Below are 27,733 nucleotides of genomic sequence, written 5' to 3'. Positions count from 1 at the left end.
TAGGAGGGAAAATAAAACCTTACCATTACCGATGGCGTGCTTGTTCTTTGACCAGCAACTAGCAGTTGGTGCAGATTCTACCTCCAAGATACTGCTGCTATGTGATTTGGGAATGTTACGCCAGGCAGGAACAAAAGCTCCAGGTCGCTTCATATGAGAATCTCTTCAACCCAAAGAAAAGCAAGGTTATTCTAATATGAACTACTAGGGTCTGCTGTCCTTGCTTGTGCCATGCACCAACCCTGCCTACCCACTTTCCACACCTGACCAAACCCTTTCCCTTTCCACCTCACCCCTCCCTGTTTTGTTCCTCCCCTGCCCTCCCAGTCTTTTTTACACTTTAGGTGCAGTTCTATTGTATAGCCTTTGCCCTAGAAGCTATGGATTTAGAACTGCCAGATCTTTGAAAGGTGATTTACATACCTTTCGAATACATACATGCATACATAGCTCAACATTAGTTAACAGTTTAACCTTTTTAGTCGGAAGTATACAGATCCTAAAAGTAGAGGCTAGGGACCTAACCTGTATTTCATATATGGCATTCTGGCTCCTTAGAACCCTAAAATGAACTCCCATAGAATGGTCTTTAAAAAAAGAACAAGGGGCTGAAATCTCTGGTGTTTTGTTTACTTCCAACAATGTACTGGTGTTTTGTTTACTTCCAACAATTTATATTTTATCTTAAACTCCAAGATCCTAGACTTAGTTTATACATTAACCTCTTAACAGGTATGTAAGCTTCTGTATCTGGCCACTGTGGGCGATTCTCACTGTTTTCCTGCACAGAGAAACAAGGAAATCACTCCCCAGCAATTATCATTCCTTGTTATCTCTAATATTAGCTGCTTGGTTCCTCTTGCCTGCAGTTTAGAACAGAATATAAAGAGTGGGTGGGAATAACGAAAGTCAAACAGAACAAGAAAGTAAACAGTTTGGGACTTCCTTGTTCCTCTTTGCAAGAGATAGTGGGGCACTGTTGTCAAATGAAGGTATAGTGTTGGCTGCCCTGCCCGCTTGGGGAATGGGGCAAAGTGAGAGATGAAAAGCATCCCTTCAACACATGCACCTGTAGCAGCTATCAATTTAGCAGCCATTAAAGCCCTTGGGAGGCCTGTGCAGATTTTTAATTTATTCTAATTTACAGACCATCTCTCCATGGAAGCTCCCAATGTGGTTAACAGGGAAATCTTGTGGTGATTTATTGAGAGGATAATGTGTGAACTGAGCTTTAGAGCACCAGAACTGGAACCAGGTTATATATTTATGAAACTTACCTGGAGGTGCTAGAGCTCTCTGATAAAGGCATGTCCAGGCTGACTGGGCTGTTGCTGTTGCGTTCGCTGCTTTCATAGCCAGATTCCATCCTTTGGATCAGACGAGGTTGTTGTTCCATCATATAGTGGGCACCCCGACCTAGAGTCCATTGCTTATACCTGTTGGGTTGGTTTGATCTTGTTTGGGAGATTGGCTCCTTTGGCTCCTCTTCCATAAATTCTTTACCTGATAAAATACAAAGAACATGAGTGAAGAATCAAATTTTATTCTGTCACACTCTATATATAAATCAGCATCCTAGAAAGATTGCTTATCTGTAATTGATGTTCTTTTGGTTGTTATCGGTGCACTCAACACTGCTGGGACCAGCGCCTTCTAGAACCTTCGCCAGAGAACCAACAACTAGCCTTCCCTCCCAGAAATATGAGGAACCTTTAGTTAAAGAGGTGAGCCAAGGAATTTTCCTTTCAGTTCTTTCTAAATGCTAGCAGATGAGGGAGGGAGGGAGGGAGGGAGGGAGGGAGGGAGAGAGAGAGAGAGAGAGAGAGAGAGAGAGAGAGAGAGAGAGAGAGAGAGAGAGAGGAGATGTACCAACAGGGCTGTGTGACAGCACAGATGACCACTTGAAGAACATCAACTCAGGTAAGCAACTAGTCTCTCTTCTTTGTGGCTTTCCAGATGTTATTGTCCCAGATAATTGACCAGAGTGACTGGGGCTAATGGGAGTCCAACAATGTCTGCAGGACCACAGGCTCCTCTTCCCTACTCTACAGAGGTCCCCTAAGACATAACTATGATGATAGATAAAAGATGGTGTTTTTTTAAATCAGATTTAAATTGGGGTTTTTAATAAGTTATATTAAAAGTTTTTTTTGATGGCATAAATGAAATCTGGCTTTAATACAAATCAACATGATAAATAAGCTTGCCTTTAACAGATTGTCAGTTGCTATTAGAGACTGGAAACAACCCTAAGCAAACAGAATGAAGCAAGCAAGTAAACAAAAACCCACTGGGTATGTTCAATTGATGAATGAGCGCTCATCAATTACCAAAGCAGTATTTTCAAGCCACGAAAGCTCCTGCATTGCTTTGCAAAGAACTTGTTAATTGTGCTCTGCTTATTATCTTTTTTGTGCAGATCAATACCTAGCAAATTAAGATCATGAGTGCTCTCCAAGTGTGGCCACTATGTTTGAAAGTAGCTCTTGATTTACAATAAACACAACCATAAACAATGATGAAAAGCTGCTTGCTTTCGCAAAGGAAGCCCTGTGAGGAAAATGGGCACAATCTGTCATCCTATACCTAGATTATGGCTTGAAATTGGGGCCAGGTCAGAATTGTTATTCCACTGATTTATCTGAGTGACCTTTTTGTGCCTATTTTATGTTTCACAATTACCTGATCCCTGAAATTGGCTTATTATCTAAAAATAAGCAGTGCACTGTACAGGTATAACATTTTATTAAAGTTAAGTATTTCAGAATATTGGAGGGTGCCACCTGAGTATGCATAAAGGTTATATTCATGTTAAAGAAGCATCTAATAAATTATTTTTAATTAAAACAAATGCTTTAAATGAGTTGTTTTTACTTGGTGATAGAAATTGGTTATGTAAATCAATCCTTCCTGTCTCAATTTTTTTAATTCACGTAGAAAGATGCCTGTCTTCCTATTTCTATTGAATTCTCAGCAATTTCCAATTCTTATAGAGCATATCAATAGTTTCCACTACCTTCTTCCCATCCAATTGCTACATCATTAAACAGCCTCAATGTTTTTCATCCTAAATCCAAGCAACCCTAGTTCTGAAACCTCTGAAGTGGAGACCACTTCAAAATGTCTTCACCATTCCTTGTGCAGGTTTCTTGCTTTAAAAAAAAGTTTGCATCCCTAACCATTATGGATAAGCAGGAGCAGGATTAGCGAGTATGCCCATCTTCCATTTTCACACGGAGAATATATTTTCTGGTGTTTCCTTACTGAAGACTGGGTTTTGGTTTGACAATTAAAGGGCTTTTCTATTCGAGGCAAACCAGGGTTAGGCACTCGCTGATTCTGTATCAGTCAATTTCACTGTCAGAGAGATTCAACAGAAACAGTAGTGAGTAGCTGTCCTCAATTCCTTTTCTAATCTAGCGTCCTAAATTACTGTACAGCAGAAAAAAGCAAAATATGACTGCTGCATAGACGAGTGAAAGGGAATGACAAAAGGACCTCTCACAATGAAAATATAGACCTTTGAGTGTGTTTGAAATATTTCAGCAAACACGTTGTTCACAGGGTCAAAATGGCACAAAGGAAAATTCAGGCATCCCTCACAGATTCATCTGATACAACGTAAGAAAATGTACTGGCTATGCATACTAGTTAACAATGCTATCAGTTGTTTCTACATAGTGACTAATAAAAAATGGATGCATTTTTCATACTCTCCCAACCCACACCTCTCCCAAATTCTTACCTGAATCCTCAGAGAAGGGGCTGAGTTGTGTGTAACCACATTGTCTCCTCTTTTCTTTATTGAAGATGCTGTCTATGTTCAGGGACTCCCTTTTGGGTCTCCAAGTTGGACGGTACTTGCTAGAAGAACTTGATTTGGATTCGCTACTTGTGCTCTCCATTTCCCAGTCTCGAGACAGAGCAGGCAGAGCTCTGGGCAGTGACTGTATCTCAGCCTGATCCTTCCCTGTTCGTGGAGAGCCTTGGCTTGTCTGTGATGGTCTGTTGTGGATCATGTTGCTGACAGTCTCTTTAAATTCCCTTAGCCTGCTGGTACTGCTGGATGTCTTAGGGCCAGTTCTGGGGGCTTGTTTCTCCTTCAATGTTTCCCCTGCAGCTCAAGAATAGAAGCAGAAGACAGTATGAGCTACATAACTTTCTTTTAAATTAACAGTACTTTCATCATCTTTCTAAACTGGCAGAGGCAAAAGAAGAGATCCAATCTATGCTGGACAGACACACAGAAGAATTAAACCATTCTTCTTGCCTTCACTGTGATATCCTGACGGCTGTGATTCATCTCCCTTTTTCCGAGACCTGCTGGAACTTCTCTTGCGGTCTGTCAGGGAGCCCTTTTTGGAAATATGCCTCTGATTACATTCACTGTCAGTCAGGTGTCCTGAAAGAAAAGAATATACTTCAGATGGAAAGAGCATTCCAATTGGCTGTGTTGCATTCTAAGAATAGCAGACCTTTTCCACTCCTCACAAACTGCCGGTTAATGCTAGAGCTGAGTAAAATGAATAGCTTTCAGTAAGTGTATCTGGAAGTGAAGAGTTATAATAAAAGCAACTATCCATCTAGATGTGGTAAGTTAAATAGCTAACACAGAGGGACAGGAGGCAATGCATTGAGCTTTGGCTCAAAATCCTCCAGGGCCACTAATACCTTTCAGTACTACCATACTAACAGATAGAATTCATGCATCTCTCCAAGCAAATGTGGATACCTATGTTTTACTCTTTCCCTTCCTCCTGCTGCACTTATGGTCTTTTCTTGATATCATACCATAGCTATCAGCCCAGTTGAGAAAAGGGGTGGAGAACCTGTGGTTGGTCCAGATGTTGCTAGACTACAACTGCCATATTTCCTGAATACTAGAGCTGATGGGAACTAGAGTCCAGATACATCTAGGAAGGTCAGAGGTTGGCCACCCCAGTTCAGAAATTCAGCATATTGTGCAAGATAATAATGGGGAACCAAGTCTGAAAAGGTTGAAACTATATTTAATAATATATGTAACAAGAAGGGGAATGGATCATTTTCTACTTTTGTTTCCTTGCAGTTCTGCCTTACAGCTCAGAAGAGCCTCCTCTCATCTTCTCAAATATGTATATATTCCCTTTCCATACCTGAGGTCTTCCATGACAACATGCTATGCTAAGAATGTAGGAAGAGCCTTGTCGGATGAGACCAAAAGCCTATATAGTTCACCATCCTGTTTCTCTCTGTGGTCAGTCAAGTGCCTATGGGAAGCCCATAAGTAGAGCCTGAACACAATAGTCCTCTGCCATAGTTGTTCTCCAACATCTCTTATTCAGAGGCATGGTACAGATGTCGTGATTAGTAGACATGGCTAGCCTTATCCTCAATCAATTTGTCCAATGACCTTTTAAAGCTGTCTAAATTAGTGGCCATCAAAATGGTAATATTTTATGAAGGGAATTCTGAAGTATAACTGTGTGTTGTGTGAAGAAGTACTTCCTTTTGCCTGTCCTGAATCTCCCACCATCTATCTTCTTCCAGATGACCCTGGAAATAACCCTAAGGGGTTTCTATCCACTTTTTCTATACCATGCATAATTTCATACAGGTCCTATCATCTGCCCCTTACTTACCTCACCCCCGCTAACAATGGTCTGGTTTGCATGTGACGCTAAGCCATGCTTGGGTTAACAAACTATGGTTAAATCTCCAGTTGTACCACAGATGATCAAGCTTGCTACATTATAGCTTGATTTCTCTCCTGACTATCTTCTTCGCAACCCCAACCTAATATCCCAAGTGCCTGTGCTGTGCCCTAGCACTGGCACTGACTCACTGTGTCATCAGCCAGCTGTACAAACTGATCAGGAAAACCTCCTTGGAGTATTTCTGCTCTTGGCAATGGCTGTGCCATTCCAGATTCCCTCCCTGCCCCAATTAAAAGAAGATCAGCAGGCTCACTGGAACTCTTAACAAAAATCTAAAAAGTTAGTGAGATAGAATTTGTCTTACAAAAATCATATTGATCCTTCTTCAGCAAGATTTGCCCATCACTCTATTCTATATGCTTGATAAATTTATCTTTAGCAATGTGTTTTAACAATTTACCTAGAATAGATATTAGGCTTGCAATTTTCTGCATTCCTCACAACCACCACCCGCCCCATTACGTTAAAAAAAGAAAGAGAGAGTATTGCAATGGCCATTTTCAAGTCCATCGTTATGAAGACCAATCTTAGGGGGAAGTTACATATTTTTGTCAGATCAACAACTTCCTATCTGAGTTATTTAAGTATTCTCTGAGAGTAGACGTCATCTGGATGCAGTGATTTGTTTTATTCTGCATGCTTTTATTTGATGTTTTAAGGTGTTGTAAAACGCTTTTAGATTTGTTTCTATAAAAGCGGTATAGAAACAACAACGATGATGTTACTTTTTAAATTGCCCATAAGGTCTGGAACATATCTTTGCATCACTATCTGCCTGCAACTCTCTTTCTAATGAAACCCCAGCAACTAGACTTTGCCCATAGCCAATAGGAGGAGATAACCGCCCCTCCCAGTACTTCAGGGAAAAGTAATAAGTGAACCTGAAATTTAGAGATGAAACAATACAAAATTTTGACAAGGGCAAGCTTTGGGAAAGTCCTTAACCATTAATATTTTGAAAGAAAAGTATTTCATGTTTGCTGTTCACCAGCCTGTATGGTTCCCATGGCAACCAAAAGAATTTATAGATACAAAGATTACATATACTGGACCCAGCATGAACTCTTTTGATCACCATGGGAACTATACAGGGCACCAGGTAACTCAGCAGGTAAGGATGCACAGGGTGAATTAGTTAATTGCAACTAATTACATGTTTACATAGCAGTGATACCTGCTTCAACCCCCTTTTGTGGCTCACCTTCCTCTCCTATTAGGGCTGGGAGCATATTACTGAAGCATATTTAAAACTTCAAACATTTGGAAACCACGAAAACAGAACCAACAGTAATAAAGCCGGGGGGGGGGGAAACAACACAATTGTTTTGAATATATTTTGTGTAATGCTGTGTTGTTTGTGTTTTAATTATTCAGCAACTCCCTCTTGCGGGTGCGGGAGCAGACTGTGCCACATCCAAAAGAGCTCCTTATTCATTTCACACCAGCATATTCACGTGTTACAATTATATTTTACATTTCTTCAACAAAGATCAAGGTAGCCATTGTCTCCTCCATTCTGTATCCTCACAACATCCTTGGGCTGAGAGATGGGGAGTGGCCCAAGGTCATCCCGCGAGCACTTCATGCCTGAGTAGGAATTTGAACCTGGGTTTTCATATTCTGATCCACTACTAGCCACACTGCACTACTTTGGCTCTGAACAGTTTATTTTCACAACATCCATATCCAATGCTTGGCGGGTTACAAAACTTTGACCATAATCCAAAGCATGGGAATGTACATCAGAATGACAAAACAGGTATCAAAAGGCAAGCAGCAGCAAGTGGATCAAAGAAACACAGAGAAAAGAAAGGAAAGGAAATTGTGTCTCGTCTTCAACTATTCCCAGTGCTTTTGGCCCATTGCTTACTGTTCACCTGCTCCCCCTCAGCTCACCTACCTTCTACCATTCATTTTCCTTCCTTAATTGAGCTGGATTGGGTGACAGTGAATGCCCACCCACTGACAGATACTGCTGATTTTTCCTACACCTGCAGAAAACCCAGCTCATATCTTTCAATGGCTTCATTTTCATAGTCCCAACCCAAGAAATAAGGAGAGAGAAGCACAACTCTAAGGATCTGACATGCAGGCTGGCAGCCCAGCAGACCTTTGAAAAATCCCTACTCTGATAAGACACTTGATCCCCTGAACTTGGGTGGGTGGCCCTGCAGGAGGCATATGGGAGCTCAGTCAGCACAAACATACACCCTGATCTGCTGCCTAAGCCATGTGGCTCAGTGTAGCTCATAACAGGGCCAACTTTGTGTTTGCCTTAAATGAAGAAAATAATTACCTGTGTCCCTGCTGCTTTGTGAAGCTACATCGTTTTCCATGTTGTAAATGACAGTTCCCTGAGAATCAGAAGAGAAGTGACTGACCACAGATTCATGGTGGGAATGTTTATAGGGATAGCTGTCTGTAGAAGAGTCTGTCCTAGTGTCACTTGCGATAGAAGGCTCACGCCCTGATAAAAGGAAATTATAGGAGAATTAGAATGGCAAATCAGAAAAGGGCTAAGATGGAAAACAGTAACTGAGAAGTGTTATACAATGATGTTCAACAACCACTGTGCATAATAAAAAAAAATTTTTTTGGCAATTGATAAATTTCCTCAAAAGCACAGGAAATGTTTTAATTGCCTTACAAAAAAACTCTGTTATACAAAATATTTTTTTAAAAAACCCACTCATCTGAATTATTAAGGTGGTGTACAGCAAAATATGCAAGTACAATACAACATAAAATAGCATAAACCAATACAAAATAAGCATCTCATCTTGCAAAAGTTTAAACAACTGAATAGCCTGTTGGCCTTAAAAGGTCTTCAAGAGATGTCCGAATCTCTGCTGGAAGACTATTCCACAGCATGGGTCTGGCGACACTAACTGCCAGAATGCTAGTTGAAGCCAGTCGGCTCCTGAAACATGGGGATAAATAACAGCAGTACCCTGGCTGAACTGAGTGATCAAGCTGGGATATAAGGACTCAGGTGGCGCTTAAAATATCCTGCACACAAGTTGTTCAAGATGGGTTATTGGTGACTGGACAGTACTTATTGCACACCACTGGGTCGGGGGGCACCACTACCTGTTTAAGGGCTGCAGGCAGCACCCCATCATACAATGATGTGTTCACAACACCCTTGATCATCCCCCTCCAACTAGCTTCAACCAGTCAGGAAGCGAAGGGGGCCAGAGGGCACATGGCTGGATGCATTACTGAAAATATGTCGAAATCAACTGAAAATGTTCCTATAGCACTGGGACAGATGTAGCATTTTAACCTAGCTCCCTGCCACACCAAACAGTTCATCAAATGGAAAGCTCTTACAGTGCTTCTGAAAGATGCTCTAGCAGTGGCAAGTATTCAAGAGAACAATGAATATATCTCCCTGGGCCTTTGCTACTTCACATGATACATGGAAAGCATTGGGGGGGATGAATTTTTAGTTCATACATTCCTCTTCTCATAGATGAAATGAAGGAATTAATTGCTGCTGAGTTATGCCCTCCTGTCTTCAAGGCAGGCGGAAGAGCTAGTCATGATTTGCCCTTCCTTGTGGAGCTGTTGTTCTTCAGAATGATCGAGCCAAACCCATAAAAATGATGAGTCAAACCCATAAAAACAAGTGAGAAAATAGTCCTTCCTTTGTTCCTCAAGAACAGGAATTTATTTCCTGTTTCCAAATGAGGAATTCCGTAGCCTTCAAGATGTAGGTCAGCAGAAAATGACAAATGGGTGAGGATACAAGTACCGTATTTTTCGCTCCATAAGATGCACCTTTTTCCTCCTGAAAAGTAAGGGGAAATATCTGTGCATCTTATGGAGCGAATGGTGGTCCCTGGAGCCGAATTGCCCAGGGGCCAAAAGAGATTGTGCTTTTTATTTTACAAAGAGAAAAGGGGGTGTTGAAAGGACCCCGCTCAGCAGCTGGTCAGTAAGAGATCGGGAGAGAGATAAGAGTCCCTGGCTCCCTTTCGGCCCCGCCCCCTTGCCCAGGCCTCCATTGTTGAATGTGCTGCAGAGGGAGGTTGTTTGTTTGTTTCCCCAGCGACATGTGACTGGCTGATTAGATTATCTGTCTGGAAACTGTAGAAACGGCTCCCTTTCCTTAAGAAGCTGTAGAAATGTGAGTTGAACGCCATTAAAACGGGGCTTTTCCTCTTTGCTTTTCCCTTTGCAAAAAGCTGCACAAATCTGAGCTGATCCTCAAAAAACAGGGTTTTTCCCTTTGCAAAAAAAGCTGCACAAATTTGAACTGATCCTAAAAAAAAAAAACAGAGCTTTTAGAGGAGGAAAACCAGAAAAATAATTTTTTTTCTTGTTTCATCTTCTAAAAACAAAGTGCACCCTATGGTCCGGTGCACCCTATGGAGCGAAAAATACGGTAGGTTGCAAAAGCTTCACCTAGGGAGAATCCCCTACCAAATGCAGAATTGGCAAAAGTGAACACATCAAACCTACAGTGATTGGCAACTGTGTGAACTGACACTGCTGCAAGACAGGAACTGGGCTCAGGTGAAATTTCATCTAAACCCAATCTAACCCTGTGCAATGGTTGATGTCTTGTGGGGAAAAGAACAGGTAGGCAGGAGAATTTAGAGAATCACTTGCCCCTGACTTCTGCCTTGCTCCTTTGCAAGTCCTTGTCAGTTCCCTCTTGTGTTTTGAAGTATGAAATCTAAGCACTTGAGGATTCAGCAGAAGGCCACAACCTGCACTGCAGCAGCCTAACAATAACAAATGATTCCAAGTCCAACTGGAAAGTCAACAAGTTCATGTACCTTTAGGCGAAGAAAAGGTAAAAATTCTGCACTTGGTGAAGCTGAATTTCTGCAGCCTCATGCATATCAAGCAAATTGGCCAAATTATTTATTTTGTACAATTATTCTGGTGTTGTTTTTTTTGTTAATAATGAGGAAGGGTGAAGAGTTTTGGAGAACACTTAGACACCATCTCTTATCCAGAAAGATTTCTTTGTCACTCCTCTGCTTTCTGTTATTTCACCAGGCATTGTTCATTGCAGGTATTGATAGCAAACACACCATAAATCTTGGTGACTGGCAAAAATACAGGCAAAACTCTGAAACTAGTGTGCTCAAAGATTACCTGAGTCTTCACTATCATAGTAGGTCCTGCTATACTGTTGTAGGTCCACCTGTGTGGGAAGGTCCTGCGTTGATACTGGAGTTCCTCTAGGGTCTGCATATAGTAGTAGCAAGGGCTGATAATGACCCTTAATGCACTTGGTCACAACATCTTTCCATTTCGGACCTATCTGAAATTTTTGGAAAAGTTCAAAACACATTAGTAGATGTTACCTGCATTTAGTTGGAATTATGATAAAATTTAACACACCAGTAGTCAACCGAGATTCACACTGAACTTAAAGGTAAAGGGACCCATGACCCTTAAAGGTAAAGGGACCCGTGTCTGACTCTGGGGTTGTGGCGCTCATCTCGCATTACTGGCCGAGGGAGCCGGTGTACAGCTTCCAGGTCAAGTGGCTAGCATGACAAAGCCGCTTCTGTCGAACCAGAGCAGCGCACGGAAATGCCGTTTACCTTCCCACCAGAGTGGTACTTATTTATCTACTTGCACTTTGACGTGCTTTCGAACTGCTAGGTGGGCAGGAGCTGGGACTGAGCAACAGGAGCTCACCCCAGAGCCTAGGGCTTGCTGATCAGAAGGTCGGCGGTTTGAATCCCCGTGATGGGGTGAGCTCCTGTTGCTTGGTCCCTGCTCCTGCCAACCTAGCAGTTCGAAAGCACGTCAAAGTGCAAGTAGATAAATAGGTACCGCTCCGGTGGGAAGGTAAACAGTGTTTCCATGAGCTGCTCTGGTTCGCCAGAAAAGGCTTTGTCATGCTGGCCACATGACCTGGAAGCTGTACGCCGGCTCCCTCGACCAGTAACACGAGATGAGCGCTGCAACCCCAGAGTCGGACACGACTGGACCTAATGGTCAGGGGTCCCTTTACCTTTTAGTCAGTGAGAAATTCTGAAATGGGCCATTTCAGGGTAGAGGTAGGGTTAGCTTTTTATATGATGGATTCAAAGCTACATGGATCTGCTTAAAGGCCCAGTCCTCCAGTTTCACCAGCTTAAAGCACCACCTTACCGCCCATGTACTTGTGAACCTACTACTCTAAATCTCCTGGTCCCTTGCCAGAATTGCTCAGCCTCCCTCCTTTGCCACCATAATGTGAAAAAGACATTGGTCTTGGCAGAGAGGCAGGCAGGAATCAGATGCTGACTGACCATTATGAACTTACAAACACAAGATTTAATGTATCAATGGAGTAACGTTCCGAGATACAAAAGGAGTCGAAAAGCCTTAAAAATGAAAATGATATGCCAATGAGTATTTACTGTTGACAAAACCTCTTATTTAAATCTGAGTTGCACATACTTTCAAGATCAAAGTGTTGATGTCCATCAGAATGAATACACAGAAAAGGATTTGTACAGCATGCAAAAATATAAGTAGCATTCTGAGCATTCCAATAACCACTACTCTGTTTCGTACAGGTGGTGACCATTACGCACACGTCCAGTTGATGTGCAGGTCCTTTTGGACCCAGAAGAGAGCAGAATGGGGGGCAGAACGGGGTGAGGCAGACTTAGGTACACTCTGCTGATGCACACGGGAGCCAAGAACGGAACCCCCATGCAGAATGGTCACCACCTGTACTTCACAGACATGTACTGAAGCAAGCACCTTAAAATGCATTTTCTCCTTACACAGGGATGTTTTTTAAATACAGGTATTTTACGGCAGAAAAAGACAACCAAAAATAAATTAAAGAGGTAAAGTTCCTCTTTTAGGGGTTGTGCGTATTCACATTGCAATAGGATGGTTCCTTTTGTTACTTTTGGGCTTTTGACAAATAGGAACAGAAGATGAGAACCACAGAGAATATAAAAGTGAACTGCATGCTCAAAATGTTGGATTTCATGGCAAGTACTTCATCCAGAGCAGCAAGAGAGAAGAACTTCTAATTAGGAAACAGCATGCTTAAATGATGGCATGTTTGCACTAGCCAACATCTGCTACAGTCTGTTGTATTTCATTTTGTAGAAAGAACAAGAATGGGGAACCAGCTGGGACAGGCCACTGATGGGTGAACTACATAAGCTGTTTATGATTCATTCAGCTACGAGCTTTGCAAAAGCCAGCTGTACAAAAACACCTGAGAAGACAGGTATAAGACATACAGATAAAGCTTATAAATTGAAGGGTTCCAACCTGATGCAGGAAGGCAAACAAGTAACCCAAACGTTGCACTGTGAGCAATGCACCAAGTGTCATGATATCAGGCATTGGTGGCTGTGCTGTATACAAGTCCACAGCTATTTGAAATGTAGACACAAGCTGCACAGCCAGCCAGGAAAAATTTCAGCAATGGACAATGCAAACTCAGAAAGAAATACCACCCATATATCACACAACCAAATATTACACATGCTGCGGAGGGAACATATATAAGAAAGGGCATCCATCATATACAGTCAAAAGGAAGGTGTGGTTAAGTAAGCCTCCTCCTGTTTTTTTCTGCCCCCCTCCATGTTTCTCTGGTACCCTCCCCTCACACTCAGCATTATTTTTCCTTTTTAAGTGATCACATTTCTATAAGAACCTGCCTTTGCCCTGCACAGCTCTCTAGATATATGGACCAGAACACATATTGTTATAGGGAGGCAGGCCACTTCTGTTTTATTCAAATGATATGCAGTTGTCCTAGAATAATAGTCTGTTACCACTCACTACATGGAGAGCCACTGCATGAAGTGATTTAAAATGCCCTCCATATATCAGCCGTAACATGAACACCAGCCTCTGCTCTCAAAAATAAAGTGCCTTCCTACTGAGTGACACTTTTAGAAGCAATAAGCACAGCTTACCTTGCATGTTTCCAGCACGAGATCCCTGGAAATAAATGAAAGCTGTACAAGAACAAGTTGCATGAGGTGAAGCAAGTATGAGCTGAAATGTGAAAACCCATCGTAAAATGATCTAAAAATCTTTAGGAAAAACAAAATAGACCCACATTCTCACAAACACCCAAATGTCTTTACTGAACTTTCAAATGAACAAATCGAATTTTCTTACCTCTTTGACATGAGCATCATCAAAGTACATCCACTTGCGGATCTTTGTTTGGAAGAAGAAGGTAGAGTAATGTTTTCCGTAGTAACAGATCATTCCAACCAAATACAGTTCACATTGTTTTGCTCTGTCATCAGTTACTCTGAAGAAAAGCTGTTTAAAAAGGAGAGGAAAAAGCAAAAATTGTATTGTCTTTTGTATGAAAATTACATTTATCTAAAAACTACTAAAAGGTCATTTGTTTTTTCTTTTAAAAAGAAAAGAAAGGAAGTTAACTTTTTAGCTCAACCTTAAATCTAGCCCATGCAGTCCATTTGGTAGTAAAAAGGAACAAAAAATTGACAGTACTGGCACAAACAAAAACAAAAAAGGAGAAGTGACATATTGCCATAGAACGCAATGGACTTACATCTCCCAGTTTAAGACAGGTGCCCAGGCTGTGGATTACATCCTCAGCCAGATCAGAGTGATCAGAGTCCCACACGAGCCCAATAGTGATGATCTGGGGAGAGTTCATCAGCACACGACGAATGCGAATCTTTTCCCCACAGTTGCTCTGAAAAAGAGTAACAAATAAAGTACCAGGTTAACTAAAACTGGAATTGATGCAGCTTCCTGTTGTTTAGTATCTTCTCAAATCCTGACCTCTTTCCACCCTAAATATATTGCTCTAAGACAGAAACGGCTTGAAATGTAACTGATTCACAAAGTAAATACGAGTGCAGGCGGTGCAGGTTCCTTTGTCTGGAAGCACCCACAGTGAGTTTAAGTAAACTGACAATATGAAACAAGGAGGGAATCAGAAAACCTCACCCAGTTAGAACATTGACAATATTGACAATTGACAGTCATACACAAACTTGTACAATTTCCATTATGAAATCAGTCTTTGGAGTGAACCAGCAATATTTTCTACTATTTCTAGTCTGCTGGTGAATTAAGATAAGACATGGCGGATTCTACAGTTAGATACAGATTTCAGTAGATATCATTTAGTCTACTGCTTCTATTAAAGGAAAACAGCATATACACACCGGACAGTTTCTCAAGTCCCCCATGGTGCTGGCATTTTGTAGCAGCTCTCCAAACATATCTGGAGTGGGTTTCTCTCGTCTTTCCAGCATGCAAATTGCCTGATTGCTTTAAGTTGAGGGGGGGAAATGTATAGAGCAAGAATTAAAAACATTAGACTTTTGTCTGTGATCAATACTTTAATAAAGCGTATGTATCCCAAGATCTGGTGTAGAAGTACAGGGTCTCAGCTTAAAAATCAAACTCACAAGCTGAACAGAAACATGTGCATGGGCAACATATGATTCAGAATCTAATGTGCATCTGAGCGATGCTTTTAGCAGTGAAGGATTGGAACTTTAACTGCCGGCTCACTGCCCTGTGTTGGATACACTATCCTGCTCCTCTACATCCTACAAATGTTGAAAACTAATTGAAGTATCTTAAGATTTTATAGCCAACTTTTTGTGTGCATTTCTTGCAATATAATATTTGGATAAAATCTTCAGAATACACACAGCTTTAGAAAACAAGTTAAGCAAGGAGGATAGATCCTTTCCCCCAAAGAGCTTACATTTAATGTTGATTGGGAGGACTACAGTAACAGAGAAAGGGAAGAGATTAGTAACTAATTTGATCAGAAAGGAACTTGTTAGTCATGTAAACATACAGTAAAAAGTCCCTCAAGGGTGAATACTTATAACACATTGTTTTAATCATTTTCTTTCCTATATTTATGCTACCTTTTCTAAAATACTCAAAGCCATATTTGTGTCAATTAACATGCAAAAAAGATCAGATTCTCTTCTGCAGCCCCTCAGCTATGGAACTTCCTCCCAAGAGACAAGTCTCCTCAATAATGATTTTTAGGCAGGTGATTCTTAATTTGCCATGCCTTTGATTTATTTTAATTCCTACCTGCTTGCAGCTTTGTTTACGGTAGTTAGCTTGATTTAATGCTCTCTGTTTGTTATATTTTATTTATTTATCATTTTACTGTTACAAAATTGCACACACATAAATCATAAAACATGAGACGACTGACAAAAAAAAAGGGCCACGGGGGGCGGAAATACTAAACATATTATTTTACGGAACATAATAATGAAGCAATTACAGTAAACCAGTTCAATGAATTGTTCAACAAATCAACTTGGAAAACACAGAATAATAGGAGTGAGCTAATGAGCAGTGCCCACTTGTCTACTACCATATTGCAATACTGTATATGTTGTAGGTATTTCTTGTCCACGTGTTGTTTAATTTGTATATTTAATCAAATCATATCATGCAGTGTAAAAATTATATCATTTTCCCTATGGTTTTCATATTTTAAAAATTTAATTCTAATTGTCTAAAGCACTTCTTCACGCAATGCACAGTTAAACTATGGAACTCCCTCTCACAGGAGGGATGGCTTTTAAAAAGGATTAGATAAATTCTTGGGAGGAGAAAGCTATCTATGGCTATTAGCCATGATGGCTATTGCTCTGCCTCCGCAGTTTGAGGCAGCAATGCTTCTGAATACCAGTTGCTGGAAACCACAAGAGGGGAGAGTGCTTAAATCCTTCTTGCAAGTTTCCTTGCAAGTCAGTCACTGTGAGAACAGGATGCTGGACTAGATGGGCCTGATCCAGCAAGCTCCTCTTATAATTTTAGGGTTAGGGAGGGGCGTCCTCTTGAGAGCCAAAAGGAGGTATACAAATGCTTTTATAATATAAATAAAAATATCTGAAAAGTATTATTATATCATGAATTGGGGGCCAATTATCAATAATATACATAACATATATGGTATGTTATGTAGATAAGAGTCCTGACACAAAGGGATTTTTTTCCTTTTCTTTTCCATTGCAAAGAACTGAGACTCACCAGAGTGAAGTGGTCGAGATATAATGTACCATCTGGATAAAGGGCAATGGGTCAGAGGTGGCACCACAACTGGTACAAACACACTAAATCAGAGAAATAAAAACTGTCAGTAGTCAAAACTGAAAACAGTTTCTCATGCACATTTCCACATTTCTATATCACAGGCTTGAATTGGTTTGGGATGGTTATGTTGTACCATACCTGCTCAAATAGGGTCATTGCAAACTTTTGGTGTGAAATGCAATGTGGGGCAGTACAGATGTCTTCTTTAGATTCATCTGCAATGTGAAAGTGAATCCGCATTAAGAGGTTTTCCTGCAGCCAGGGAGAGAGGAAATAGCAATAAGAATTATTAAACAATTTCAAAAAGAGAAATAATGAAAGGTGACATTTTAGGGTCAGGTGGCATGTACCTTCTAAGTATTCTAAATTTATTTAAGAATTTAGGAGCTTGACAGCTAATGTAAAAAATGAGTTAATGTAACTCAGAAAGCTACCCTGTATTCCATCCATATTGGATGTTACACCAAATCTTCAGGTTTTGCCATTATTAATTTTGACAAATATTCAAATGTCAGTGGTTTGGCTGAAGTACAAAGCAGCATCTAAATAGTGGGCTGACAAAGGGTGACAGGCAGAGGCTAGCTATCTACTTACTGACCTAGGATAACCTTATTATCTTTTGTTCAGTGATTCCTCAAGTACATGTAATATTGGCTTAAGTTGTATTGACATACATTTTAAGGAAAGAAAGTTGTTATAAGGTTTAAGTGGGAACCTATTTGCATTCTCCATCCACTCCATTATGCCAGCCTACCAGCTTGCAACACTAGCAAATATTACATTTTGTGATGACGCAGTATAATGTATACTGTATTTGTTAGCATTTGCTGGCTTGGCAAGTCTTGAGTTCATATCCTTTTCCAGTTTTAGCTACAAAACTTTACAAGTGGGTTTTATTTAACCAGTTATGATATATCCTTTTACTACTGTGAGTATGGGTACTTCCCCCTTTTCACCAGCAGATATAGAAAGGCAGCTTCACAAACCTAGCCAAGATCACAGGGAAACAGGAGCCATATCAACTAAGATTTCCCTGTTCAATTAAGTCTGGATACCATGCACCAAAAGCCCAAGGAAACATGAATACGCAAAACACTGACATTCCAAACAGAATAAATACTGTACCTCAAAACCTTAGAAAAGGGTAAATATGTGGCAGGTGTTAGTGGTGGGAATCATGTATAACAAAATCAGGGAGTAGATGCAACCCACTAGGCACCAAGCAGAGACATAAGATTATGCCAGCTGTAACATTTTCTCTTCCTGGTAAAATTAACACAATGACTTGGCCAGTACTATCACAACAGTTTCTCTGAATTCAAGAAAGATCACTCTCTTAACAGCTAACATGATTGTTTCTAGAACAATGGACATTTTGAAGGATTTATATAAGACAGGGGTCAGCAAACTTTTTCATCAGGGATCCACCATCCCGCAGACCTTGTGGGGGGCCGGACTATATTTTGGAAAAAAAAATTGAACAAATTCCTATGCCCCACAAATAACCCAGAGATGCATTTTAAATAAAAAGACACATTCTACTCATGTAAAAACACACTGATTCCCAGACTGTCCGCGGGCTGGATTTAGAAGGCGATTGGGCCGCATCCGGCCCCTGGGCCTTAGTTTGGGGACCCCTGATGTAAGAGATTCTTCAAAGATCTGAAATTTTAAAATTATACTTCTACTTAAGCAGAGAGAGAGAGCAAGAGAGTAAAGGCTAAACTATATTCTTAGTAGAATTTAATGCTATCGTTATTTCAGTCCAAAACTGTGGCTTTTCTCAGTCTTATTCACAAACACGCAGCTGTTTAGATGGGTTAAAATAGTTGTTAAATTTGCCTGCTTCACTGTTACTCTGTATAGCCTACCTAAGTGTCTCACTAGAAGCAGCTCAGTATTCCTCACTACTACCCTCTGCTGTAAAATACTTATTATTAATATTATTAATATGAAAAAACCACTTCCCATTTGAGGCTATGGGGATTTTATCTGCTAGTTTGTGCTTAGCAAGGCAAGGCATTCTTTCCTGAAAGAATTTTCAACTATTCCACAGAAGTCATACTCACAAAGCATTCGGCAGCATCATCCATGATGCCCAACTGGAAACGCTGTTCATCTTGAAAAGTCTTTGCAAGAGCACTACGAAGTGCATCAGATGGCAACACTTTCTCACTGCTGCACTGAAACTGGTTAAAGATACCCTAGGATAGGAGGAAAGTTAAAGGTCAACTTTTACATGAACTCACATTATTTCTGCGGGACAGACAAAACGTCTTAAGTGAGTGTACATTTACACAAAGTGAATCCAATTACCAGTATCTGTCATGTTATCATGTCATATATGAAAACTTTGATACAAATTGCACACTCACACTTTCACTCTTTTCCTGCTTTTGCCATCTTAGCTACATGTTTTACTTTTATCCCATTTTTTGTTCACATGCTCGTGCTAAATTAGTCTTTACTAGACTGCACCAGCATACCATCCCCAAATCCAGACATCAGAGATTACTGCCAGGGGTGTTACATCTTGCTTGTATTTTTGGTAACAACCCTATAAACAACCAGGCTTCAAAGTTCTTAAGATATGGGAAACAGGTGATGGTTTATTGGTTCCTGCCTTGCCTGTAATAGCCAGGCATCTGACTGGCATAACAAAAGACATCAGCATCTGAAACACATATAGGGGATTTGATTATTTTAGTTTGACTACACCTCCTTGCACTGGACTCCATTCTGCTGCAAAGGGTTCCAACAGCCAGGAGAAAATATTCATGTGTGCAAGGGCATGCAACAGGAAAGGCACTTTAAAAGCCCCAATGTGAAAATGCAAATTGCAGTCCTTAGTTAGTACCCAACGGCAACTATTCTAAACATTCGTATTATCAATAAATTGTCATGGGGGGAAACATCTGCAAATAGAGCTTTAGCAAAATTGGACTTAAGAATAAATATGTACAAAATATTTGATGCATCCATTTTTGGTACTATCCATTTTTATTCTAAAAACAATCCTGGGTGGTAAGTTAGGCTGAGAGATTGTGTCTAGTTGAACAAGCTTCATGGTGGAGTGATTTGAGACTGAGCTTCTCCAATCCTAGTTTGGCACTTTAACTACTGCACCCCAGTCATGTATGACTTACAGTCTTAGACCCACTTGTTTGCTGATTGCTGGTACTTTAATACTTTTTTTTGTCTCAAATGGTTTAAATTATTTTATCCATTTTAACCCTGGTATATTCCTTTTAAAAATGTTTTTTTAAATAAATGTTTTAAAAATAAAAGCAACCCCATTTGCTTTCATCTATGGCTAGAAATATTCCAATCCACTTTCCATTACAGCTAACTCAAAGCTTCTTAGTGTTGGTGACCTTAGGGGCACTGTCTTCTTCCAGTTTGCAATAATTTCTACCTTTCTAAATGAGCAATTAACTTCCTATGATGCTAACGGGCTTCTAAGTTTAACACTAATGAAATCTTGTGGAGGACTGTCTCCTAAGCATCACAAAAGCTTCCTAGCTGGCAAAAAGCAGTTTCAACATTTTGTTTACCTATCCCAAAAGCATGCAATGGAGTATTTTGAGCTCTTTGGAGAAAGGACAGGGAACAAAGACAATAAAATGCATAAATAAAAAAATCATGTTATCACATACCTTCCTTTGATCTATTTTAGCCATAAGATTTCAAATTCCCAATCAGTATTTCAACTTAAAATCTCAGTCATAAAGTATGAGCCAATGTGGTTGTGGAGAAAGCTTTGCTGGATAGGCAGGTGGGAGCTCAGGAGCTCCTGCATCAGCCTCATTACTGCCTGGGGGCTGGAGGGATCAGCATGCAGTTTACCTGGGTGGGCCAGAAGGTGAATGCTTGGGAGAAGGCCCTTGCAACACACCTCTGGGTCTTAAAGCTAGCAGGGGAAGAGCCATGGGGCCTAGGTTAGCTTTGAGCTCCAGGTGGTGTGGTGTCAAGAGCAGAGGAAGCAGGCACCTGAGTGCGAGAAAGGTTAAGAATTTGAGAGAGGAGGGAGTACTTGAGATAAAGGGACTGAGAGCTTGCATGAGGAGACACTGGGAGCAAACTGAGTACAGGGCTCAGCTAGAAGTCCTTTGCAAGAAGGACCAGGACTAGAAGGTCTTAATGGAGAGGGAGAGGGAAAGGGCAGGAAGAAACTGAAAGGTGCTTCGTAAGCCAGGATTCTAAGCAATAAGCTCAGTGGGAAGCTTTTCATTTGGGAGTAAAAGGGGAACCTGTAAGGAAGATGCTTATTAATAAGATTGTTTAGATCAAGGGTTGGCAAACTTACCTGGCCTCGGGCCGGTTCCTCCAGCGCTGATCGCGTGGCGGGCCTGAGGGTGGAGGAGCGCACGCCCATATTCGCGCACACTCGCTTTTCCCAGCGCACTTCTGGAGCGGCGAGGCACTGGAAATAGCTTGTGCGCATGCGCAAGCCTCATTTCTGGCGCACTTCTGGCGCAGCGTGGCGCCGGAAATAGCTTGTGCACGGGCCTCCGCAGACCCAGAAGTGCACCGGAAATGACGCTTGCACATGCGCACAAGCTATTTCCAGTGCCACGCCAGACATGCGCTGGAAATGACGCTTGCGCATAAGCTATTTCCGGTGCTGCGCCGACCCAGAGATGGGCAGCCATGCCGTGCCGCACCAGTAAGAGCAGGCAGCAGGTGGCGGATAATTGGCTTGCACGGGCCATATTCGGCCCACGGGCCTTAGCATGGGGACCCCTGGTTTAGATTAATAGTTAACAATTATTTAATCCACTGTCAACAAAAATCTGCTACCAAAATAGGAGGAAATAATTTTTTCTTGGACCCAGCAACATTGCCCCAGAGTTAATGGCTAATGATAAAAAATAAGAAAGGTAACGATACACAACCATCATTTTCTTTGCCTTTTCTCAAGACAAATGTTCCTGCTAACACTGCTGCCTTAATAATGTTATGAATTTGGCAGTGCAAGGCAGCCTAGTGCCATGATTTAATTAAGGTTTGGGGTGGCAAAAGCTACCATATTTTTCCATGTATAACAATACCCCGTGTATAACATGACCCCTATTTTTGGGAGGCCAAAATTAAGAAATTTAAAAATTAAGGAAGTTGTTGAGCTTTCTTTGGGAAATTGCAAAAACAGTTGTTGAACTTCTTTTGCAAGCAGCTCCAGCCCTCAATTACTTACTGTATTAACCCGTGTATAAGACGACCACCCAATTTCAGAAAAAAACGTTGTCTTCATCTTGCACATGGAAAAATACGGTAGTCTCCTGGTGTGAAGTGATAGCTAGACTCATGCATTTAAGTGTGCAATTAAGCTAAGTATCAAAAGCCAATTAAGTGAGGAGGTGACTTGAGGTGTTTAATTAAGCTTGTGTTAAAAACTGAGTCATACTATCTAGGGTTAAAACCTAAGGAAGCATAGTGTGTATTCTAGGCACACTTCCGGGGTTGTGTATTCCTACTCAAATCAACAAGTGTTAATGAAGTCAAGCAAAAATAGTCTGGGGGGAGTAACCATTAGGAGTTCAAAGCCTCAAAAGAAATAGGTGTTAGAATGCAAATGAATGGAGTCTTCCCTCCCTCTGTAAACAAAGAAGGTTTAGTTCAGAGAAAGGATGTAACCAGGAAGCAGAGAGGAACAGTTAAGCTGGGATGTGCCATGCAGAGCAAGAGAGGCTACAGAGAAAAGATCCTGATGCTGCGACTATGTATGCTTTGGGGTGCTGCTGCTGTGAGCCCCTCCAAACTCTTCTTCTTCTCCTCCTCCAATGAAAGCTTCAGGTTGCATATACTGTACGTGTAAATAAACCATATATCATAAAGACACTATAGCCTCCATTGTGCCTAATTTTGCAAAGGAAACACAAACCCTGGCTAAGCGCCAAGACCCTTGGAATCATGTGCACCGCTTGACACAGATTTGGGTGGCCTGTAACAATACACCCTTTGACTGAAGGAGAGAATGCCTACTAATCCAGTCATACATCCAGGTATGTATCTTGTTCCTTAAAAGAATGTGTGTATTTATCCTGCTCCATAAATGAGAATAATGTTTGTAAGTCTGCCTTAATGACATGTGTGTTTCCGTGTATGTATATTAGTGAATGAATGTATGATTACACACAGAACAGGAAACTTGTGGTTCTCCAGATGCTCCTGGGCTACAACTTCTCAGGGCTGTGGGTTTGAGCCCCACATGGGGCAAAAGAGTCCCACATCACAGCGTGTTGTACTAGATGATCCCCATGGTCCCTTCCAACTCTATGATTCTATGAAAACTCCAACTATCTTTGGCCATGGGTCATTCTGGACAGGAGTTGGAATCTAACAACATCTGAAGGGCCACAGGTCCCCCAATCCTGGAAAAGAGGGAGTGTCTAGCTGCACAAGAGGACATTTTGAAAGAACAAATTGGCAGTGGCGCCAGGAGTCTCAGAAACCAGAACACAGCTTTGGCAATGTAAGTAGATCTGTAAAGATGTACATAATTTATTTTGCTTGCTCAATATGGACTTACCTACTAAAATTAGAACAGTACATTTCTTGTCCCTAATGTCAGTCCAAACAATGTGTGTCTCAGCTTTCACCTCAGAAAACACCCGTTCTGCCCTGAAAGTTAATTCTTCCTGCTTTTGTTACATATGAAAAACTTCTAATACAGAAGCTCTAGCAGAATCTACAAATCAATGCTGCATTCTTCTCCACCAACAACAAAACACCCTCTGTCCTACATCCTGGCACTACAATCCCTGGAAGGCAAACAAACTCTTTGTGGCATGCTTAGTACAACAGACCAATTCCCCCCCCCCCTTTCCCTGAGCAGAGATAAACAAACTCCAAACCAAAGTCATACATTAGATGAATAAAGAAAGCAAGGACTGTGCACAGCAGACATCAAAATGAATAATAGATCAGAAAATTGTTCTAGTGTCAAGGCAGCACTTCTGCATCCTACAGTCACTAAGACAGCTGGCCTGAAAGCAAGTAGGAGCCTTGATCCATGCATCACAACCACTCACAGTTGCTTTACCAAGGCAGAGATTTAAGATTGCAGTTCAGATTATGAAAGCTACAATAGGAGCACGTCTTATTTTTATATGAGCAGGTATGACAGGTTCTGAATGATGACACTCAATGTAGATGAAAGCATATGAGCAGTAAGACACAAATTAACTCTTGCAGAATGTGAATTTATATTCACAGAATGGAAAAATCACATGAAAAAAATCACAGTGAGGAATTTCTTGCTGGAGAAACCTGAGTTACAGTCCATAAATTGAAGCACTTCACAAAGTTCTGTCTCATGGCTTCACTTTAGTGTGACCAAACTATAGCTTGAAAGTAAAGCGAGGCACATACCTTGAAATTCTGCTACAACATTATTATGACTTTTGTTGTTTAAATGTCATTTTGTATGATTGTTTATCTATCAATCATGCGCTTCTCTGAGCTCCTGACTGGAGGAAGGTCAGGATAAGAATCTTCAGTGAATGAAGATGCAGCTAATATACACTTACTTTTTCATCTAAATCTGAACTGAACAGAACTGACAAATTACTCACTTTGAGAGCACAAAATATACAGGAATCTCCCATGCACTTGTGTGTTGTAAGTTGTCGAAAACTACGTCGAAATATATCCAGATGCCAGAGAACCTGTAAAGCAAAGAAGAAGAATGTGATTTTTAATTTATCCATTTCAGAATGTCTTAGATAAGAATATCTGGCGAAAATTAGACAGATAATAAATTCATCAACAGCATCTAAGTACCTTTGGGATAAATCTAATCTGGAGAGTAGCATTTTTTTAACCTTATCTATCTCTATCCCAATGTTTGAGTTCGTATCATAGAATCATAGAATTGTAGAGGTGGAAGGGACCATGTGGGTCATCTAGTCCAACCCCTGCAATGCAGGAATCTTTTGCCCAACATGGGGCTCAAACCCACGATCCTGAGATTGAGAGCCTCATGCTCTAACAATCAATTTATCCCAGAGAATAAAAATTAAAAGAGTAAAAGATAAAAGGGGATAATCTCCAGGAATGAAAGAGGTATGATTTATCAGAATAAACTAGGTAATATGAGTATTCCTAATATATTTCAAACACATACCTCACTTTATTCAGCCACTTTATTTATATGAGCCTTTTGCCCACTTGTTCTGTCCTCAAGCCTTTTCTAATCTCTTTTAAGCAGGACACAGTAAGTCATAGAGTTTTTAATTAACCATAGTTTCCCATTTCATGAGAACGAGGAAACTATGATTACTAGATGCATAACAAGCTAGGATCATAAACCATAGCTGGAATTTGCTGTAAAATCCTGGTTTCTGCTAAACCTGGTAACCAGTTTCCCAATTTGGAAGGAAGAAGGGATTCATGCCTTTTAGTTTCTTTTTAATACAGACAACTAAGGTGTGATACGATAGAGCTGTATAAAATTATGCATGATGTGGGGAAAGCAATTAGACCAATTCAGAGAGTATGGATCTATCATTGGCTACTTGTCTTGGCAGCAATGGAGCTGCAGCAAAATGCTACACTATATATCCAGCCACTATTAGGAGTGTTCTTCTTCATGGTTCCAGTCAGCAATGCAACAGGGGGCTTGTAGAGCTTTTGAAGTTGGTACCTCCCCCCCCCCATCACCCTCTTAAAACCTTCTTCCTCCACCCAGTGCAACAAAGGTCAACCCACCCACCCACCCATTTACACAGGGTTAAGTTCCAGGCCCTAAGTGCATAAGTTCACTATCACTATCAAAATGATCTTCTTTTTAATATCTTTAAATACTAATTTGATTGTGTGAAAGTTTAATAATAATGCAAGGTATTAAAGCCTGGACAATGTCTTCTTCTTCATCTTCTTTTAATTAAAAAGCTTTAGTTATTGTTTGGATCTGAATTTCTTTACCAAGATAGTCAAATGTTTAATGGCTCAATAAATTCTTTTTTATATTAAAGAATCCCATAATATTGGATCTGGGGAGCAGTTCAAATTAGGGTGGTCATATTGTATTTTATATAGGCTCCCATTATCTGCAGTAAGGGATAATCCTAAAAAATAAGAGATGGTTCTTAAAATAATAACTTTAATAAACTAATTTTATGAACATGCACAAGATGCTCCATTATACCAAGTCACAATACTGGTCCATTTAACTCAGTATTGTCTACACTGATTGGCAATGGATCTCCATGGTTTCTGATTGGCATCTCTAGATAGGACTAGTAAAGACGCCTAAGATCAAACTTGGGACGTTCTTCATGCAAGGCAGTTATGCTCTAACATTGAGCTACAGCCCTTCATAGCATCTAACCAATTAAGGGCTTTTATCATTTCACTGACTAAGCAGAAGATTAAAGTTCTCTCTGCAGTTTATAACGTAATAATGGTTCTATATTTTGGATATGACCAAATTCTAGGTCTAGTATACCGTAAGGTCTAACTACTAAAGTACAGTTAGTGAATCTCCTCTTCACTGCCAGCTTACTGTTATAAATAATCTTAATATTTAAAAGATAAAAGATAAAGTATAATTATTTAAAAATGTAGCTTGATGTTCTGGATGTTTGCATATAAAGCAACAGAAGTACAATGAGTGCCTCTTAATATGAGACAGTAAACCAACACTTCCTCTTCTAGCTTTTCATCTGGTCTATTGATCAAGGACCATGGGCATAGCCAGGGGGCCAGGGAGGCAGTTGCCCCCCCCCATCAAGTAAATTAATAAAAATACTTAACTGACCATTTCTGTCACATATAGATCAGTTCTCCCCCCCCCCAACATAAATCCTGGCTATGCTCATGTCAATGACCTAGTTTTAAATAGGATTGATCATATTTTCCTGGTGAAACCATTTCAGGTCCACTACTAAATAAAGTTTCTTCAGTCTCAAAGTAGCAACCATGCAAAAAGAGGAATTGGCTGCCTCAAAAGCCTGCAGTTTTGCTATCAATGACATTCAGTGAACCATCATGTGTATCCATAACACTACCTGGAACTTCTTGCTCAACAGTTTTCCATGCCTCTCTCAGTAAGGGAAAATCAAAAGTGATATATGCCACTATCCACAGAACTAAAGCAGCCAATAACAATAATCACACCTGCACAAAACTATTTCTGCATATTTCTGTCTCCAATCAAAAAGAATGTCTTGCTCTCATAAAACTTAGTAACTCTATCAGGTACCCTGTACTAGTACCAACGATCTCTGGTGTAAACAAAATCAGATGTATGTCTATCCTGGCTTTATTACCATAGTTTCATAGTCCTGAGCAATTAGATCAAATGCTTTAGCAAATCTTTTCATAAAATTTGAATAATACGTACCACTTAAACTTATTCTAAACATACTGTGTAATTAATCCAGAGGACTATTATAAATAATTGTAACAAGCTAATGGGGCATTTCCTGACGTTATTACATTCCAACTAATGCTTGCTAAAAAAAAATATTATTATTACACAATTTATATATTATGCACCCTACACCAGCAGGCCCTAGGGTGGGTTACAACAATTTCAAAATTCAGAATTAAAAGCAGTGAAAACATACTACATTTACAAGAACAGGGTGTGCCCAGGCCATTTATTCCCAAGCACAACTTTCACATGGGAGCCGATCTGAAAAGCCTACAAAAAGATTGTGCAATAGGGTCTCACCTCAACCCAGTGTCAAATCCAAACCACTGCTGACAGCCTTGCAATTGTATGTGATTTCCAAGTAACATTTGTTACCACTCTGAAATACTTTTTAACCTCTTAAAACAATTAAATGAATTTGAATACAAATCCAAGACAAGAAACAATAATTGTACCAGTGACTAGTACCTGAATTAAGAGGAAATAAATTCATAGAAGGGTTTGACAGTTTTTACATTTTTGCTTTGCTCTTTAGATTTTCTCACAGAAGCACCATAATCCATAGCACAAAAAATTAAGGGAAAAACTATGTATATAAAAT

The 27,733-nt window shown here is 40.4% G+C and overlaps 1 protein-coding gene across 5 annotated transcripts in view; it reads right to left on the bottom strand.

The window, feature by feature from the left end:
* The window catches only part of USP54 (ubiquitin specific peptidase 54), an 88,902-nt gene that overhangs the window by 17,404 nt on the left and 43,765 nt on the right, over window positions 1-27,733 (bottom strand). For 4 of the 5 annotated variants that reach the window (XM_033148601.1, XM_033148605.1, XM_033148602.1 and 1 more), the window contains exons 3-15: window positions 24,329-24,421; window positions 18,824-18,958; window positions 16,893-17,006; window positions 16,692-16,774; window positions 14,843-14,948; window positions 14,218-14,364; window positions 13,812-13,961; window positions 10,809-10,977; window positions 7,993-8,163; window positions 4,271-4,402; window positions 3,746-4,114; window positions 1,278-1,506; window positions 24-163 (exon numbers count right to left, since the gene is read on the bottom strand). In XM_033148601.1, coding sequence (XP_033004492.1) covers window positions 24-163; window positions 1,278-1,506; window positions 3,746-4,114; window positions 4,271-4,402; window positions 7,993-8,163; window positions 10,809-10,977; window positions 13,812-13,961; window positions 14,218-14,364; window positions 14,843-14,948; window positions 16,692-16,774; window positions 16,893-17,006; window positions 18,824-18,958; window positions 24,329-24,421 — 2,038 coding nt within the window. The remainder of the gene's footprint in view (window positions 1-23; window positions 164-1,277; window positions 1,507-3,745; window positions 4,115-4,270; window positions 4,403-7,992; window positions 8,164-10,808; window positions 10,978-13,811; window positions 13,962-14,217; window positions 14,365-14,842; window positions 14,949-16,691; window positions 16,775-16,892; window positions 17,007-18,823; window positions 18,959-24,328; window positions 24,422-27,733) is intronic. The other variant, XM_033148604.1, reaches the window with a different exon arrangement.

This window comes from Lacerta agilis, chromosome 5 (assembly GCF_009819535.1).
Source record: "Lacerta agilis isolate rLacAgi1 chromosome 5, rLacAgi1.pri, whole genome shotgun sequence".
Lineage (NCBI taxonomy): Eukaryota > Metazoa > Chordata > Lepidosauria > Squamata > Lacertidae > Lacerta > Lacerta agilis.
The sequence above is the reverse complement of the archived record's forward strand: the minus strand, read 5'-3'. Positions and strand labels throughout refer to the sequence as shown.